Genomic DNA, 18,603 nt, shown 5'->3' with positions numbered 1-18,603 from the left:
ATTCTTTCTTAAGATTACTCTCATTCAAAAAGGAATCAATATCTTTGAATGTACAAATGATGATTTGTATGTCTTCTTTTGCCCCAGCTGTTCTTCTTAGTTCAATTTGTATCCAATGTGACAAAGTGGGCAGATGAGAGGGTTACCTAATTTTCTCTTTACAAAAACTCTGTGAGGTAGGTTGAACATAGAAGGTCTGGTTCAGTAACCTCCAGTTACCTTCATGGCTAAGCAGGGACATATGCCTAGAGTCTCCTTTATCCAAACCCCAAACCCTGGGGTCCTGCTATCTTCCCCACAGCATGTCCCCAAAAAGTAAGTTTCCTCTGGAAGAGAGGGGCTGTAGCCTTGCATGCAGAAGACCCCTGATTCAATCCTTTGCCATCTCATTTTATGAAAGGATTTTTTCTGTACAAAACTCTTTTAACGCATGGCTCCAAGTGAAAATTACAAATAAGGAGCTGGAGGTATGGTCCCAAACTAAGCATTGGGCCACTCAAAATCATACCACTCACACTAGGGATTGGATTTTCTGAAAATCTCAATTATGAGCTTATCCACACAGATTTCCCCCCCCCCCCATTCTCATCTCATTCTGTGATCTCGATAAGAAGCAATTTACTTTTTTTACCAGTTATACAAAAAAGAGCCACTCACACAAATTGTGTACATTAATGTACATACAATATAATACACTCCAAGTTCTCTCAAGAAACCAGCACATGAACAGATAAATACAGTACAGCAATGCATAAAACTGGGGGGGGGGGGACACTTATGTATTTATGCTTTAAAATTGTGCTGCAGAAATATAGCACTGAATCATGGGCGTACCCAGGATCAAAACTAGGGGGGGCAAGGGGAGGGGCCAAGGCACGGAAGGGGAGGGGCCACAAAGTGGGCGGGAACAGCGAACTCGCGCTCCGCCGGGCTGTGCCCCTCCCTAGAAGCAGGGCTGGTGGGCGGAGGCGGAGCCCAGCCCAGCGGAGCGCGAGTTCAGCGTTCCCGCCCGCCGCGCCGCGCTCTCTGGTTCCCCGCCGCGCTTGGCCTTGCCAGAGGGCGCGACGGGGAGCTGGAGGGAGGGCGCAGCGCGGCGGGCGGGAACGGCGAACCCGCGCTCCACCGGGCTGTGCCCCTCCCTAGAAGCAGGGCTGGTGGGCGGAGGCGGAGCCCAGCCCGGCGGAGCGCGAGTTCGGCGTTCCCGCCCACCGCGCCACGCTCCCTGGTTCCCCGCCGCGCTTGGCCTTGCCTGAGGGCGCGGCGGGGAGCTGGAGGGAGGGTGCGGCGCGGCGCGGCGGGAATGGCGAATTCGCGCTCCGCCGGGCTGTGCTCCGCCTCTGCCCACCAGCCCTGCTTCTAGAGTAGGGCAGCTGCCCTAACTTGCCCCGTGGTGGGTACGCCCTTGCACTGAATAGGTCTGATTCTTTTATATGTACTATATACAGTGCTTTTTTCAGGGGGTTCTCAAGGGTATGCGTGGCACATTAATTAGCATTGCACAAAAATGACAACTTTGACTGGAGAGAATTGCTCTCTATCTTGAAGAGGCTAGTTCCCCAGACATTAAGATACTGTACATGAAATGAACTTGTTACAAAGTTGTTGTTGTTTGCATTTACATTACACCTTTTCCTAAAGGTGGCACTCCTCCCCCCCATTTAATCCCCACAACAACCTTGTGTGGTAGTTTGGGCTGAAAGGCAGTGACTGGCCCCCAAGGTCACACCCCATGAGCTTCCTGGTTGAGCGGAGATTCAAACCCTGGTCTCTCCCAGATCCTAGTCCAACACTCTAACCACTACCCCATGCTGTCTCTGATTTACTGAATGTGTTTAAAGTTTCCTCCAAATGAGTAACTGGGGACTAGTATCCAAGGATATTCAGGCAGTCTAATGGTCCATTAGTGGCTTCTGGGAGGGACCAAATGCCTCATCAACTCCCAGTGTCATTCCAGAAGGACATTGTGCTAAATTGTGTTGAAAACTGTTGAGAAAACAAATAGAACTAAGATTGTCTCCTCCCAAATAAAGTTCATTAAGCAGGAAGACCAAGACTATTTTGGAACTAAAACTAGGTCTGAAACCAGACTAAGGTGGCCCTGCATAGCCTGCTCTCTTCAGGCCACCATGCCCTCAAGTCACCTTATCTGTGGCTGTGACCATTGTTTGTACACAGCCTGTGATATAGCAGTGGCGTAGCAAGGGGGGCAATGGGGGCAACCTTGGAGGAGGGGTGACACGGCGTGCCCCTCCACTGGGGAGCATTTTTTAAATTTTCTGTTGCATGAGATTTTTCAACTGTTCTTATATGTTCTTTCAATGCTGATTTCATATCTGAAGTCGGTTTTGTTCTGTAAGCTCTAGGTTTTTTTTGGAATTCATGTTTTTCACTTTTCACCAGAGCTAGAGCCAGAGGGTAGGTGCCATTGTAGGGGGGTGACCAAAAAAAATCCCACCAGGTACCACCTGGGCTTGCTACGCCTCTGGATATAGTTGTGTCATGGTAACAGGATATTCGGGGATGACAGACCCCATTGCTCCTTTGAAATCATTTCCCCATTTCCCTCCCATTGACTTCTCCCATTGAGAAGAAAAATTGAGGATGTAAGAGAAAGCAGTCCCACCAAACTTAGGAAACTATGACAGCTCTGCCACAGATTCTCCTCATCACCATCATAATAGGCTTGATCCATTAGCAACATTGCCTCTCTTGATGGTTGGGTGGCATTTTATTATTCATTTACATGAATACACATTAGAAGTGAGCTATTCTAAGATTTAGTGATTCAGGACAGGAGGTTAACAAATATGCCGGAAGATTTTGGGTGTGTCCACACCTATGTTTTTAAAAGGCATTTCTCCACAAAAGTCAGAATAGAAGAACCGGTGTCATAAAATCATGGCCTGGTACAGTCGTACCTTGGTTCTCAAACAGAATGCGTTCTGGGGGTCCTTTCGACTCCCAGAACTGTTTGAAAACCAAGGCGCGGCTTCTGATTGGCTGCTGGAGTGTCCGGCAGCCAATTGGAAGCCGTGGAAGCCACGCCAGATGTTCAGCTTCTGAAAATCATTCGAAAATCAGAACACTCACTGCCAGGTTTCAATCGTTCGAGAGCCAAGACGTTTGAGATCTAAGGTAAGACTGTAATTAAATAGTGACAGCCAGTGTTTTTTCAAAATTCTAAGTGTGATTCATGTACTGCAGGGGATTGGAGTAGATGATCCTGGAGGTCCCTTCCAACTCTACAATTCTGTGATTCTATGTGATCCACTTTGCTGCATGCACATTCCTTGGGTTCAAAAACCTAGAGTGGGGACAGTGAATGAATGAATAATTTACTACGGTTGGAGACCAGCTTATAAAAACACATTTGGGGGAACAATCCCAGAGGACAAAACATACATATAAAACATTGAACAACAGTAAAATTAATGTTTATACATGCAATAAGCATATAGATACTTTAAAACTTTAAGATAAGCTACCGCAGAGAACTGACCCTGGGTCCCTCTCGGAACCAAGTTTAGGGATTTTCTAATGAACTAGTTTGGATCTGGGGAAGGTCTACGCCTGCAGATCTGAACACAGAATCTGGCAGCCATCCAGGTCATCTTCTGATCTTTGCCTAACAGGAGCAAGTCAAATTTTTTGCTTTTCTGGGAGGTCAGCTAGCCTCACCAGCATGGAGTCAATGGTCTCACTACTAGAAGGGGCATTTAAAAAACAGGTGCTCTGGGCTTCCTATTTCCCCCAGTGAACAGGCACAGAGTCTTTGAGCGTATGGGACTTTTTTGTAGGATCCTTCCAGGACCATCAAGAAAAGAGCCGAGCTTCTGGCGAGTGTAAAAACCCTTCTTGCGTTTTTGGATAGGAGAAAGTAGAGGTAAGCTGCTGGAACAGCTATATATCTCTTAGTTTCTCCAATTTTATAGTCGGGGCATCTTGAGCAGTCCTGTTGTCTCTTGGTGTCTATGATTCTTTGTCTCACCGTGGCTTTTGCTTGGCCCAATCCCAGACTTAGAAGGGCTTGGGGAGCAAAACCCAGTTTCTGGAGGGAGTTCAGGACTGCTGTCAGCCAGCCTGACTGGAACTGGTCGCAGAGGATCAATGGGGCTATTCCTCGAGGAAGCAGATTCAATGTCAGCCATTTGTAGATTGATGTTAGGCAGATGAAAGCCTCCACTCTCATTATCCCCTATTCTAGTCTAACCCATGTGTTTGAAATGCATCTGGGGACTTGTAGGAGAGCTCTAATAAATTTGGATTGAACGCACTCCAGGGGGGAGAAGGTAGAGAGAGGCAGACCCAGAAAGGCTCCATAAAGGAGCTGTGCCAGTGTTTTGGCCTTGTATACTTTGAGGGTCGCGGGGACAAAAAAAACCTCATTGGGCTCTAAAAAAATTGAGGATGCAGTTTGCGTTTTTTTCCTGCAGAGCTCCGGATAGAGTTGTTGGTTCCTGAGGCCTGTACCACCATTCCTAGATATTTATAATTTGTAACTTGTTCTAATTTGTGGCAACATCAACTGTGTTAAACCCAATACATAACACTCCTCCCCCCAACTTCCTAACAAAAGGAACAAACATAGTCATCAAGGTGTGCCGGCCTTTTCCGCTTCCGCTGGGACCGTCACAGTTCCTGTGCCCAAGTGGTTGACCCAGGAGGTTCCTCTGGTACCCGTGGTCTAAGTGGGGTTGGCTCCGAAGGGGTCACAGCCACTGGAACCACTGAGGACTCTGGCCTGAAGTTGCCCTGCTGGGGTAACTCGGTCACCGGCAACTCATCTGGTTCCCACCCTGGTCTGGGCACAGAATTTTCCAAAGTACCCATTTCTCTGTTCTCTGGTTCTGCTTGGAGTTCTGTGTTCAGAGGTGCCCTGGTTCTGATCTGGTCGAGGTGTCTCTTCCAAACTAGTCCCCCCTCCAACCCTACCCCGTAGGAAACCGGACCTGTACAGTGGGCAATGGTACCTGGAACCCAACTCGGACTGGGCCCATAGTTTTGGACATTCACAGTGTCCCCCGGGGAGAACCCTCTTGGAGCCCCCCGTACCACAGTGGATGGCTCTTGCTCAAGAGCCTGGTCGGGGTGCATATGATCAAAGAGGGTAGTGAGCCTCCTTCCCATAAGCAACTCTGCCGGGCTCTGGCCGGTCACTGTGCTTGGGGTGATGTGCTGGGCCAATAAGAACTCCACTAACCAGAGAGTCCAGTCACCATGCACTATGCACCTAAGTGCATCTTTGGTAGTACGGACCATGGGTTCAGCTTGGTCGTTAGTGGCCGGGTGAAAAGGAGCAGAATGAATGTGGCAGATTCCATTCTTAGTTACAAATTCTTTGAATTCCGTCGAAGTAAAAGCGGTTCCATTATCACTCACCAGTGTGTCTGGCAAGCCGTGTGTAGTGAATAGCTTCCTGGGTGTTTTTATAGTCGCTCTAGCGGACACGGTCGAGGTCAGCACCACCTTGAGCCACTTGACTGAGAGTCGACCACTATTAGGAAGTGTTGGCCCTGAAAGGGCCCCGCAAAGTCCACCTACACAGTCCTGGGACCATGGGGACTGTGTGGACTCCCAGGACTGTACAGGTGCTTTGGGTGGATCCGGCCGGGAGACCTGGCAGGGTCTGCAACGTTTCACCCAGCCCTCTATCTCCGCATCAATGCCTAACCACCACACATAGCTACGGGCCAATGCCTTCATCCAGATGATTCCCAGGTGAAACACATGCAGCCCTTCTAAGACTTTTTTTTTCATAACGGGGGGGGGGGGGACGACGACTATGACACGGCTACCCCATAACACGCATCCTCGGTGAATAGACAGCTTGTCCTTGTGGGTTGTGTAACAAGAAAATTCTGGACCCGGCTTACCGGGCCACCCCGACCCACCCAGTCCAAGACGCGGGCCAATAGCCTGTCCTTCATGGTTGCGACGGCAATGTCCTTCACATGCAGGGGCTGGTCTGGTAAGTCTTCCAGCTGCAGGATCTGGTGGGCAGGAGCAGCGGCAGGACCACTCTCCGGCAGCGGCAAGCGGCTGAGTGCATCTGTGTGACCCATGGCTTTCCTGGGTTGGTGCTGTAGTGAGTATTGGTAACTGGCCAGGAAAATGGACCAGCACAATACCTGTGGCAAAAGCATCTGTGGTGTCTGGCGGTCGGGTGCAAAGAGTCCCAGGAGTGGCTTGTGGTTGGTAACAATAGTGAAAGGCCGACCATAAAGGAAATCATGGAACTTTTTGACTCCCTTAACTATTGCCATATTGGGAGAAGTCAGCCACTGGGACTTTCCTCCTGTCCGGGAGCTGATGGCCCAGTACTGCACCCACTTCTTAAGGGGAAGTGTCACAAGCTAGCACCACCAGGAGCTTTTCATCGAAGTGTGCCAACACTGAGTTGGACACAAGCAAGTCCTTGATCCCTCAGAAAGCCTTGGCCTGTCGAGGGCCCCAGACCCACAGCGCTTTTTTGTCTAGGAGCCTGTGCAAAGGCTCAGCTACGGCTGCCTTGTGCGGCAGGAATGCACGTTAAAAATTAAGAAGTCCCAAGAAGGCTTGTAACTCTGCCTTGCTCTTTGGGTCTGGGGCATCGCAAATGACACACACTTTGTCCTCTGCTGGATGGAGGCTGTGCACGTCAACCCGGAACCCCAGGAAATCCACACTGCTCACTCCCAACAGGCACTTTTTCTGTTTTACCTTAAGTCCTGCCGCCTGGAAGCGTGGAGCACTGTCTGTAATCTGGTGGCAAAAGTCCTCTCTCGACGATGTGGCAATCAGCACAATCATCGAAAAACAGAGCGACTCCAGGGATGTCTTTTAGGAGACGGTCCATTAGGCTCTGAAATAACCCTGGGGCCATGCTAACTCCTAACTGTAGGTGTTTGACCCTGAAAGCACCCCTATGTGTCACGATTGTCTGGGCATCTGTAGTGGCCTCGTCAATAGTTAGCTGCCGATAAGCTTGCGCTAGATCCAGCTTCCCAAAGATCTTGGCCCCAGCCAGGGTCGCTAACACGTGGCTCACTACAGGAACCAGGTACGTGTGGTCCTGTAAGGCCCGGTTCAGGGTGCATTTGTAATCGCCACAGATACAGACTGAGCTGTCCAGCTTAACCGGTGTGACGGTGTGAGTTTGTGATTTTCTTTTGGGAAAAAGAAGCCAGGTTCTTTGTAGTTATATTATCAAGCAGATTAAAGAGCTTTCGGTAATTCATCCCCACCCCCTGCAGGTTGGGGTTCCCTTTCGGCCTCCCAATTTGATGTTTTTAGACTCTTTTTTTTTTCATTGGCCGTTTTCTCTTTAAGGCCATTTTTTTTGGGGGGGGAGCAGGGGACCCTCCCTCTTGCACTAGTTTATTTCTGTTTGTTTTTTTGTGAACGAGTCCCGGCTTGGATTCCCCTCCATTAGACCTGCTGCTAGATGCCTCATGGGGGGGGGGGGAAGCAACCTCATGGCTCTTAATTAATTCAGTTAGAGTGGTGAGCAGGTTTAAGCTTTCCAATAGGAAATTTTTGATTGGCTTGAGTTCTTTGCTTATCTGTGTGGAGTGGCTTTTGAGTAACTCTTCATACATCCCTGATAAGTAAAGGATAAAGTTGTCCAGGTGCTGTAGCCTTGAGCTGTTTGGCCATTCGTCCTCAGTCAGGGGAGAGTGCCTTAATGTCTCTCCTGATAGAGAGGATATGGGGGGCTCATTTAACCTGGTTTCTAGGTTTTCCAGGAATAACTCCTGTTCCGAACTTTCTTCAAGGCCCTCTTTGGGTCAGCTTGTTTAGTTCAGTTTAGTTCAGTTGCCAGGTCCACTCCATCTCCTCCGTCCCCCCCCCCCTCTAATCCAGGTATGTTCAACGGACCATTCATGGGAGTAAAAACTCCTACTCACACAGCAGAGACTCAGAAGAGACTTGGCCCGGTGCCATCTTCCCAGGAAGTCCCCGTGGGGACAGTGTCTCTCCAGCACAGCCTTCCCCAGCCTGGCACCCTCCAGATGTTTTGAACCGAGAATGATGGGAGCTGCAGTCCAAAGGAGCTGAAGGGCACCAGGTTGGAGAAGTCTGCTGCAGCACCTCTGAGCAAGGCCCAAAATGTGTTTCCTTTCCTTGCACTGTATCCTTCCCTGGGGGTTTATGAGCAGAGACTTTAAGCCCTAGGCTTGGAAAAGATGTCGCAATAAATCACATGCCATTCTTAATAAGTAAGCTGAGGGTCCTGCGAGTGCATCAGAGCCTGCCTCTTTCTCCACATATTTTAATGAATTTAACACGCCGTGTCATCGCCCTTGAGGAGTTCTGTGTTGTGAGCTGTCTGTGGAAAGGACAGCTTCCAACCACCACTTACTTCACTCACTGGTTTAATGTAATGTATTAGTTGCTCGAGGGGGGTGGGGACTCAAGTGAACAGATCTGCAAGATGCAAAAATGTGAGCCAGTAGAGGAGAAGAGAGGCAGGATTCTAGTTAGAGCTCGGCAGACCTTGATATGAGGAAGAAGGGTGTTGAGCAAGAGGGCATGGCTACACCTCAGTGGGCATTCATGCTGGCAGTGTTAGCATGAGAATAAGGCTTCTTTGTTTTATGGAAATGCTGTTGATGACATTTCATGGCTGCTTACAGAATGAACTGATTTTTAAAAAATACAACATCCAATGAAGCAAGGCTGAGGAAACTTATGGGGACGGAATGCCAGTGATGGGCCAGGCCCGGGCCTGGAATGGGTGGAGCCAGGAGAAAAACCGGACAGAGCAATAGCTGCAACTCTTTCATAAAGGGCACTACATTGCAGCCATGCCAATGCTTTTTCAGGCCACTGCTCCCTTGGTTCCATAAGCTCATCCCCAGGGCCCCCTACTCTTCCCAATAAAAAACATTATTCAGAATAGCTGTCAGCATGACCCACTAAATAACACAATGAAATTCAAAAGAGCAACAACTGCATATTTATTCAAAATCCAATTAGCACTATTTAATTAATTCAACAAAGCAGATGGCATTGATGCAGTGATGCCAGCTATTCAGGGGCTGGTATACATTTATACATCCAGTGACCCCTTGCCTCTTAGTACTAGATTATTCCCCCCCCCCCCCCGGAGCAGTACCACACACTTTGGGTTCCTACAACACACACATACCCTCCCGTATCTTCCTATCCTACTGGCAAGAAGCATCATCTCTGTTCAAGAGCACAGACTCCGCTAAGGCAAAAGCACTCAGGGAGGGTGCAGAGGAGGGCTGGTGAAGGGCAGGGCCTGGTGAGAGAGGGGTGTCTTTCAAAGTGGATTGAGCCATAGACTGGAGGTTCCCCACCAACATGCTTTCAGCTACCAAAGTGATGACTCACAGCAGCTCTGAAGTGAAGATGTGTTGTGAAGCCAGAGTGAGGAGGTCTCGGTCTCCTTGCCTTTCCCTCTGCTGTCTTGCCCTGTGTCAAACCTTAGCCTGGGAGTGCCTTTGGGCAGGAGTCCCATCCTTCTGTGTTCTGCAAGATAGTGTGAGAATTACAAGAATAGCTTTAGAAGTCCCCCCAGCCTGCAGTCATACTTCTGGGAGTTGGAAGCAGGGCCGTCTTAAGGGTACCCAGTGCCCTGGCACAAAAAAAATTTCACCCCCCCCTTCCCTCCGGCCTGCACGGCTCCTGGCTCCGAGTCACTAACCTCTGGTGGCTCCGGATGCTCTCCTCCTGGCTCAGCTCCAGGCGCACGGGCCGGCCCAGCTCGCCCAGCTCCGCTTCCCTGCCCAGCGGAGGCTTGTTGTACATGGGAGGAGCTGCCGGGCGAGCTTGGGAGGCTGCTGCAAGGGGAGCGAGACTCCGCCGGCCTTGCTGAGCTCCAAGTCCGGCAGGCCCCGTTGCCAGCCCAGCGCCCTGTTGCCGCCACCAGCAGGGCCGCCGCCAAAGCCAGAGGCCCTCCCACTCGGGACACCCGCGACTGCCAGCCCCGCCGTATCTCTGCTGCGCCACTTGAGGAGCGCGGGGCAGGACCCGAGGAGGAAGGGCCGCCCCGCCGGCGGCGGGCCCAGAGCAAGGAAACGGCCTTCTTTGCAGGAGCAGCCGAGGTGCCTCAGAGGCCGCGCGGCTCCTGGCCTTGGAAGTTTGACAGCCTTCCCGCCAACCCTGGCGCTGCGTTTCATTGGTAGAGCTGCTGCCATGTGGCATCGCCTCTACCAATGAAACGCAGTGCCAGGGTGAGAGATGACCCTGCAGAGCGGAGCACGGTCCTAGTGCCCCTGCTCTGCTCGCTTACCTCCCTGCTCTCCCCTGAGCGGCGCGGCTGGCGGAGGGAAAAGGGAGGCCGCCGCGCAGCTCCCCCACTTGCTGGGGTGCCCCCTGAGCACCCAGGCGCCCTGGCGCAACGCGCCACTAGAGCCAATGGGCGAACTGGGCCTGGTTGGAAGTCCAGCAACACCAGGAAGGCAACACATTGGATATTCCTACCCCAGGCAGACTTCTTTCCAGTTGCTTAATTAGGGGGGGGGATATTGTTTATTTGGATAATGCCATGAATGTGCAAGGTGCTTTATAACATGTACAAGAGGGCAGGTCCATGCATCAAGGTCGGCTTGGAATATAAACTTCGATACAGCAAAGACAACGAGAGAATAGATGCATGGACAACATAGAAATAAATAAATAAATAAATAAATAAATAAATAAATAAATAAATTACCCTCCCTTCATCAAAAGATCTCAAGGTGGTTCGCAGAATAAAATACAGAATAAAGTAAATGCAAGTAAATAATTAAACCAAAACAACAAAACAATAACCCCCTCTTCCCACAGACACATTTACAGTAAAAGGCTGTAGCATATGCATTTGTTTCAGCTACACTTCCTAAGGCACAGCTCCAAGTGCACAGAGCAGCAAAGGAGAAAGGGTGAAATCTTATGAGAGAGGAGGACAGGTGGGGAGGGGTGGCACTGGAGGAACAACATCACAGGCAGCACATTTTTTACCGATGCAGAATGTAGTTCCAGCTTTTATCCACAGGGTGTCAGTCCTTCCAAAGCTAGGAGAACATGAGAAGCTGCCTTATACGGAGTCGGAGCATTGGTCCAGCTATCTCACTGTTGCCTACACAAATTGGCAGAAGCCCCCACAGTTTCAGACAAAAGACATCCTCAGCTCTACCTGGAGATGCCGGAGACTGAACATGGGACCTTCTGCATCCAAAGCAGATGCTTTACCACTGAGCTTCTGCACTTGAACATTCAGTGTGATATGGAACCTGTGGTCCTATTAATGTTGTTTGACAGTATGGCCAGGTAAGAAGGGAGTTGGAAGTTCAACAATGTCTGCAGGGCCACAGATTGACCAACCCCTGCTTTAAACTATCTGATAGTTCATTATTGTCTCATCTCAACAATGTTGTCAGCTGTTTTTGAAATAATGTTTTAGGCACAATAGGGGCACACACAGGGACATAAGAAACTGCCTTTTACTAAGTCAGACCATTGGTCCACCTAGTTCAATATTGTGTACACTGACGGGCAGCAACAGGGTTTCAGGGAGGGTTCTATTCCAGACCTACTTGGAGTTGCAAGGATTGAAAACCAACTCCTTGTTCTCCTTCATTTCTGATCCATTAATTGCAGATTCCTTGAGGACAGCATTTTTAACTGCACCCAAGAAAGAGCAAATCAGCCCAGCACAAATAAATGTTGTTAATTTCCAGCTCTTTATCCTGGTGCAAGACTTGGCATAGCTAATCTTGTGCCATCCTAAGTGGTCCCAATTGTCTTGCTAAATGCTCTGAAGAACAAAATCAATTGAACTGTTAATGTGGTGGCCAACACAAGGAGGTGTTCTATTTTTAAAAAAACCATGCAATTAGGCAAACAATATATGGGGGTAATATATTTGTTACTATGCATTCACACACTGCCCTCTACTGGGTGGAGTTGGCATTGATCATCTGTGGCTTAAACCAGACCCTGTAAATCAGAGCTTTCTAAACTTTTCATGTTGGTGATACACTTTCTAGACATGCATCATTTCGTGAAACAGTAATTCAGTTTTACTAGCAAACCAGAGGTTAAACGAACACCTTTCCAGCCCAGAAGGAGTGCGGAGAGCGTTCGCGTGACACACCTACACACTGCAGCTGACACACTAATGTGTTACAACACAGTTTGGAAACCTTTGCTGTAAGTAGCATAGGTATAAGCAAGTTGAATGGGTCTCTAAATTATATCGTATGTGACCCAAGAACACAATGAGGTAAAATATAGGTATATGGGGAAATGGCTTACAAACGGAAATCCCCCAAAGTATGGAGTTTCATTTTCTGCTTTCATTTTCTGCTCAAATTTTACAACAGCCACAAATGACAGAGAACATTGTATTAATGTGGAATGCCCTCCCAACAGATGTCAAAGAGGAAAACAACTACCAGACTTTTAGAAGACATTTGAAGGCAGCCCTGTTCAGGGAGGCTTTTAATGTTTAATAGATTACTGTGTTTTATTTTTCTGTTGGAAGCCACCCAGAGTGGCTGGGGAAGCCCAGCCAGATGGGCGGGGTATAAATAACAAATTATTATTATTATTATTAAGATGGCATTAGAGTGGCACAGCTCACCATGGAAAAGCAAAATGGCAGGGGGACAATAGTAACTGAAAACACTGGTTTCCCAATGTTTATACACATTTCTACTGGTGTCACCTTTGTCCCTAAACCGGCGGAGATCATCGACCAGTGTGACCAAGGCAGTGTATTAAGCTTGTAATATCTGTACAATCTTGTATTTTAAGATATTGGCTATTTAGAAGAATGAACAGATAAAATGTAGGAATTTATATGAAATTCATAGGCAGCTGTTTGACTAATCTCCCAGGTGAGGGTGTGTGTCTGCTTAGCTGGATTTAGTACACTCATAATTGAAAACTGTGCTATGCCTGACTTGCTATCCTGCTCCATAGTGAAAACAAATCTATATTTTTATTGGACCTGGCAATGTTTTAAAATATACTTTTTAGTGTTGATGTTTTCATTCTTAAATTGCTTCAGAGTTTTATCAAAATCATGGCTTCCCCCATAATTCTTGGAGCTGTGTTTTGTTAATGGTGCTGTGAGTTGTTAGGAACACTGTATTATTTCCCTCAAAGAGCTACAGTTCTCACAGTGGTTTGACAATCATTCCGTCTTCCCAGACACTAGAAGTTACAGCTCTGGGAGGGGAACAGAAGCCTCCTGACAATCGCAGCTCCCCTAACAAACCACAGCTCCCAAAATTCTTTGGGGGAAGCTGTGACTGTTTAAAATAGTATCACTGTGCTTTAAATGTGTGGTGAGAATGTGGCCTGAGTCTGCTTCCTCCTTGCCGTGATCACCAGCTGCCAATGCTCCTCTTCCTCATATTTGCTTGCCAGGCAGAGAACCAGTCGACAATGCCACAGATAGTGGCACCAGAGTAAGAAGAGATGGGTGAAGAAGCAACCAGGCAGCAATGGTGAAGAGGTGCAGATCCAGGTGGCTTCTGTCAGTGGGCTCCTTGCTGGGGCATCCTCAGCTGATGCCCAGCTCATGGTGGCAATCCTGCGTTTGTTTGAATCATGAAGGAAGCCAACTTCAGACCAATGGTTTATGAAGCTGGTTAGTTTCAACAATGCATAATTAACTACAGCATAGGATTTGGGCATACAGTAATGCTAAATTGTGGTTAACCGAAATAGGAAGCAGAGGCTTCTAATCTCCTGTCTGCATCCACAAGAAAGGAAGTGTGTTTCTATACTGAGAAAGCACAGTTTATCATGACATTGAAACACAATGTGTTCCCAAAAGACTTGCATGACCTGTACTCACACTTCCATCCTTCCAAATGGAGCCATCATTTGGTCAAACTTTCGGCTTCAATGAGAGCATGTCATTGGTAAGGATTAACAGTAACTTGTATTCCTATAGAGTTTGTGAAAAAGTGGACAATCTGCAAGGACCTAGATGATCCAATTACCCTTTCCATGTATTAAAGAAATCACAAGGGGGGGTGTAGTTAAACATATTAATATCAAAGTTAATTAATAGAGCTCGTTCTTGTACTTCCTCCAGCAACCCTGAGCCCTTAAGCATCCATTCCTTTTGGGCTGCTATGCCTTTTGGCATTAATTTGGGTAGCTGCCACCCAACCCAAAATGCCTATGCATGCTGAGTGGAAGCATCTCACTCCTATGTCTTTAGACACTTGGTGCTGCTTCATTAGGCTGCTTATTTTTATGCTCCCAGGAAGAACAAAATGGAGAGAGAGATCATTAGCTTCTGATGGAACAGCTGCAGACGACAGCAGAGGCAGGCTCTCTTTTCAGCACTTTGCTGCCTGGTATTAGTGTACTTACCCAGATATCTAGTCACATTTCAATTATAATCTGTCCCTCTGCAGACCACCCTCAGCCCCCCCCTCCAAAGCTGCCAGCTCAAAATATGACACTGCCTGAAAGGCTTTGGACTGTTGGTTTGAGCAGAAGAATTGCTAGAAAGCATTAAGGCTGAATCAGCTGAGCCAGAGTTGTTATGTCCCTGAAGCTAAATCACTTTATGGCTAAGATCACAGGCTTAACAGGTTGTTTGTGAATCACACTTGTAATAGCAGCAAATCTTTCAGTGTTATTGCTCATAATGCATATTAATATAATAACCACCATAATGCCTCCATCTAAAAATCCAGCCCTGGTTTTTGCAGAAGCACCAAGCCCTGCACTAAAAATGAGTTGTGTATAATAACATCCTTGAGACAAGGGGGATGCATAGGGAATTCCCAGTCCTGGCAGTGGGTGTGTGTGGTTTTTTTTTTTAAAGAAGAAGTAGGCATTGCTTTTATGTTGTAAATATTTAGGCCAGCCTTCCCTAGAATGGTGCTCTCCAAATTCCCGGTTAATGCTTATACATGCTGGGGGTGACAGGAGTTGGAGCCCCAAAACATCTGGAAAGTACCACATTGGGGAGGACTGCCCTAGGATACACTTCAATTCAAGGCTCTTAGAGTAGCAGAAGACCAATAAAAATACAGTAGAAAGTTAAAACGATATAACTATGCCCAAAGGTGGCCAATATGCACCTTAATTTGCAAAGGGCAGCTCTGTAGCGGAAGAGCTGCACAATCCAAGAATGGAGAGGGGTGGGTGGGGCAGTGGGCCTTAAAGCTGCCCATCAACAGTTAGCAGCAATTGGAGAACAGGCTGATCAGACACATGAGTCACCTTGTCAGTGTCTTCCCCTCTAAGATGAGATGTACAGTATTTCTACTTGAATTAGAGCCATTGTTTCCAATTAATTATCTATATACCCAGCGGCGGAGCTTCATGATGCACGTTCTGGGGGTGCGGCCCTGCATCCTTTTCGGCTAGCGGCCGGGGCTCTGGAACGTATCCCGGTCGCAAAACAAGCTACGACTGTATAAGATTTCATCCAAGGAGTTACAGCACATGCACTGATTAGAAATGAAGCGGTGTTTTCACCCTGAAACTTTTGACGATGCAAATAAATCATGCATAACTGATACTGATAACAATACTATCATGAGCACAAATTATTGACTGCACAATAAAAAAAGGATACGCTATCTTTGATAAAATGACAACTGCCTTTAAGTGCTAGAAGCAGTTGCGTGGAAGTAAATTCTACTGAAACCAGCTGAGGCAATTCAATTGGTTAAAGCATCTGGCTGACCTCTGTGGGAAAGAATGTCAGACTAGTTAGACTCTTCCTCTGGCCCAACTGGGCTCTTCTTAACAGGCCTTGTTAAGTACATTTGTTTTGGATCAGAGTGCAAGAGCTGTCCCGGGATGTTGATCCACTTTTGAACAGAAGAAAAATAGCTTCTCCATCTGTTACTGAATACTAAACAAACAGTTTTGCAAAACCCCTTGGGAATAGAAAAACAGATTCATGATGCCAGCTTGGGAAGAAAACACATTACATCCACTGCTAAGGGGTGTTATAACTGTATTTCTCTTCCTACTCCGTATACAATAAAAACACTTTATGAAGAGTTTTACAATGTACAACCTTCCTATTTGAATTTTTTTTGGCGAGGGTGTTCGTGTGCCTGCTTGTTCTCTGTAACAATTCTCTTTTGCATACTTCATGTTCCAACCCTTCTCAGGAAAATATGGATCTAGCCAATTAGGTACATGTGCATAAATGCACCCCTTCATAAAATACACGCACATGAGTGCATTCACACCAACACACAGAAATAAGGCTTAACAACTCCATTATCAACATAGCCCCGAAAACTGACCAATCAAATCCCTCCTCCTTTGACAGCCATCCAATCAGAACACTGAAGCCCTTAAAATTTTAAATCCCCTTGCAGAGTAGCAGCTTCTAGGAATAGCCATGTAAATAGCAGACTAGGCTCTGCAAACCCACTTCAGAATAGTTTGTCAACACCTCATCCATCAAATGGGGGGCAAAATGGAGACACACACGTAGTGGAAGTCATCAATTAAGCCTATGAACCCTATTCTGTGAATGGAAATCAATAGAAAAGCACTGTAAATGTTAAAATAATGTTTAAATAAACAAATAAAACATTGTTTGTACAACAAGAATATCAGAGACATAAATAAAGTGGTCCCAAGCAGTAGTGCTGGTAAAGTGAGGGGAAGTCATAATCCCTAAAGCGTAACAGCACATACTCATACTTGGACTTCTCCCTGAAAACTGTCAATGGGCAAAACCTAACCTAACAAAAGAAAGAAAGATGACTTGCAAAAAGGGGCTATTTGGACAAGAGACTGAGTGAATTGACTAACACAATTGTAATATCAAAGAAAATGCATATTTATGTGTGCTGGTCAAGAACCGTAATAATAAATCAAATCAAATCAAAGAAAATGTAAATGCTAGCTTGACAGACAGGTGACAAGTCAGGGACTCAAATATCAGTCTATCACAACACTGTTTTTGTGACATGACATGACCTTTGTATTACACCTTTGGGGGAGAGTATTATGGGGAAAAGCGACCCAGGTGGCGCTGTGGGTTAAACCACTGAGCCTAGGGCTTGCTGATCAGAAGGTCAGCGGTTCGAATCCCTGTGATGGGGTGAGCTCCCATTGCTTGGTCCCAGCTCCTGCCAACCTAACAGTTTGAAAGCACGTCAAAAATGCAAGTAGATAAATAGGAACCGCTACAGCGGGAAGGTAAATGGTGTTTCGCCAGAAGTGGCTTTGTCATGCTGGCCACATGACCTGGAAGCTGTCTGCAGACAAACGCCAGCTCCCTCGGCCAATAATGTGAGATGAGCGCGCAACCCCAGAGTCAGTCACGACTGGACCTAATGGTCAGGGGTCCCTTTACCTTTATTATGGGGGAAATGGAACTTTTAAAAAGAAGTTGCTCTCTTTTGTTCAGGGCTTCTTCTTGCATGCTTAGAGGTTGAAACCTGTTGCAACAATAAAGATCAGGCTTAATACTTGCCTTTTACTTAGTCATGAAAGTATCCTAGCCTCTTTTTCAAATTTCTTTTCAATTCTGTTTATTTATATGAAAAGTTATGTAAATTTAATTAATTTTAGTTTTTTCAACTAATCAGCCATACTTACTTTAACTACATCATAATAACCCTAATAGCAATTCCAAATCCAGTCTAGCCTTCAAACAACTACAGTATATCAGATGCTGCTCTTGCCTTGAGCTTATCTGAAGGTCTTTCCACAGGCAGCCAACCAGTTTTTTAGATTGAGCCTCTCCCACTCACAGGTGGTGATGGTTTTTATCTTTTACCTTTAGAAACACACACACAAGTTCAGGCTCTTGGACACTCACAAATGCATGGTTGTTGCATGACAAGCCAGCTGCCTTCCCACACCAATGTATGTACTGATTTGGGTAGGAACAAGCAAACAAACTTCGGAATATTCTCCATAAAGGTGTTATTTTTTACCATATTCAGAAAATGCCTCCCAACAATCAGCTCAAGCCCCCTTTTGTCTGGGACACGCGAACAGCCTCACCTGCACAAAATACCACAGAAATGCTTTTATGGCTCATTTGGGAGCATGACAAGTAAAGGTAAAGGTAAAGGTAAAGGTACCCCTGAACATTAGGTTCAGTTGTGACCGACTCTGGGGTTGCGGTGCTCATCTCACTTTATTGGCCGAGGGAGCCGGGTACAGCTTCCAGGTCATGTGGCCAGCATGACTGCACTTTTGGTGAACCAGAGCAGCACACGGAAATGCCGTTTACCTTCCCACCAGAGAGGTACCTATTTATCTACTTGCACTTGATGTGCTTTCGAACTGCTAGGTGGGCAGGAGCAGGGACCGAGCAACAGGAGCTCACCCTGTCGCTGGGATTCGAACCACCGACCTTCTGATCGGCAAGCCCTAGGCTCTGTGGTTTAAACCACAGCGCCACCCGCGTCCCTCAAGCATGGCAAGTAGGAGATGATAAAAGCTCAACTGTATCATTTCCACACAAATTGAACAAACAGGAAGTAAAATGTAACTTTGCTTAACCCCTTTAGTGAATAGCACAGAATCTCGAATATGTCCACTTATGGAGCACTACACTTTCAGTTAGGTATAATTATATATACTTCCAATTAGAAAAAATTAGTCTTTTGGACTGAGTTGATATAAGGCACATTCCTGTATTGAATTACCCCA

The 18,603-nt window shown here is 47.0% G+C and overlaps 1 protein-coding gene across 2 annotated transcripts; it reads right to left on the bottom strand.

The window, feature by feature from the left end:
* Positions 1-1,425: 1,425 nt before the first annotated feature.
* LOC148686604 (uncharacterized) lies at positions 1,426-17,008 on the bottom strand. 2 transcript variants are annotated; one of them, XR_015948681.1, is made up of 3 exons: positions 9,653-10,180; positions 9,340-9,477; positions 1,426-3,304 (listed from the first exon to the last, which is right to left on the bottom strand). XR_015948681.1 is itself a non-coding variant. In XM_088664666.1 (2 exons), the coding sequence occupies exons 1-2, from the start codon at positions 10,150-10,152 to the stop codon at positions 9,426-9,428; spliced, it is 552 nt and encodes a 183-aa protein (XP_088520792.1). In that variant the 5' UTR covers positions 10,153-17,008; the 3' UTR covers positions 8,916-9,425. The 2 variants fall into 2 exon arrangements, 1 of the variants encoding a protein (XP_088520792.1); XM_088664666.1 differs by lacking the exon at positions 1,426-3,304 and having other exon boundaries at positions 8,916-9,477; positions 9,653-17,008.
* Between the last annotated feature and the right edge of the window lie 1,595 nt (positions 17,009-18,603).

The sequence above is a fragment of the Zootoca vivipara genome, chromosome Z2, assembly GCF_965207765.1.
Source record: "Zootoca vivipara chromosome Z2, rZooViv2.hap1.1, whole genome shotgun sequence".
Taxonomy (NCBI): domain Eukaryota; kingdom Metazoa; phylum Chordata; class Lepidosauria; order Squamata; family Lacertidae; genus Zootoca; species Zootoca vivipara.
This window is presented reverse-complemented; position numbering and strand designations above follow the sequence as displayed.

Bases quoted from the DNA above. Each gene is read 5' to 3' on its own strand.
- LOC148686604 (XM_088664666.1), bottom strand. From the start codon at position 10,152: ATGCCACATGGCAGCAGCTCTACCAATGAAACGCAGCGCCAGGGTTGG. The intron at 9,478-9,652 runs GTTAGTGACTCG...ACTATCTTGCAG, and splicing joins AGCATCCGGAGCCACCAGAG to AACACAGAAGGATGGGACTC.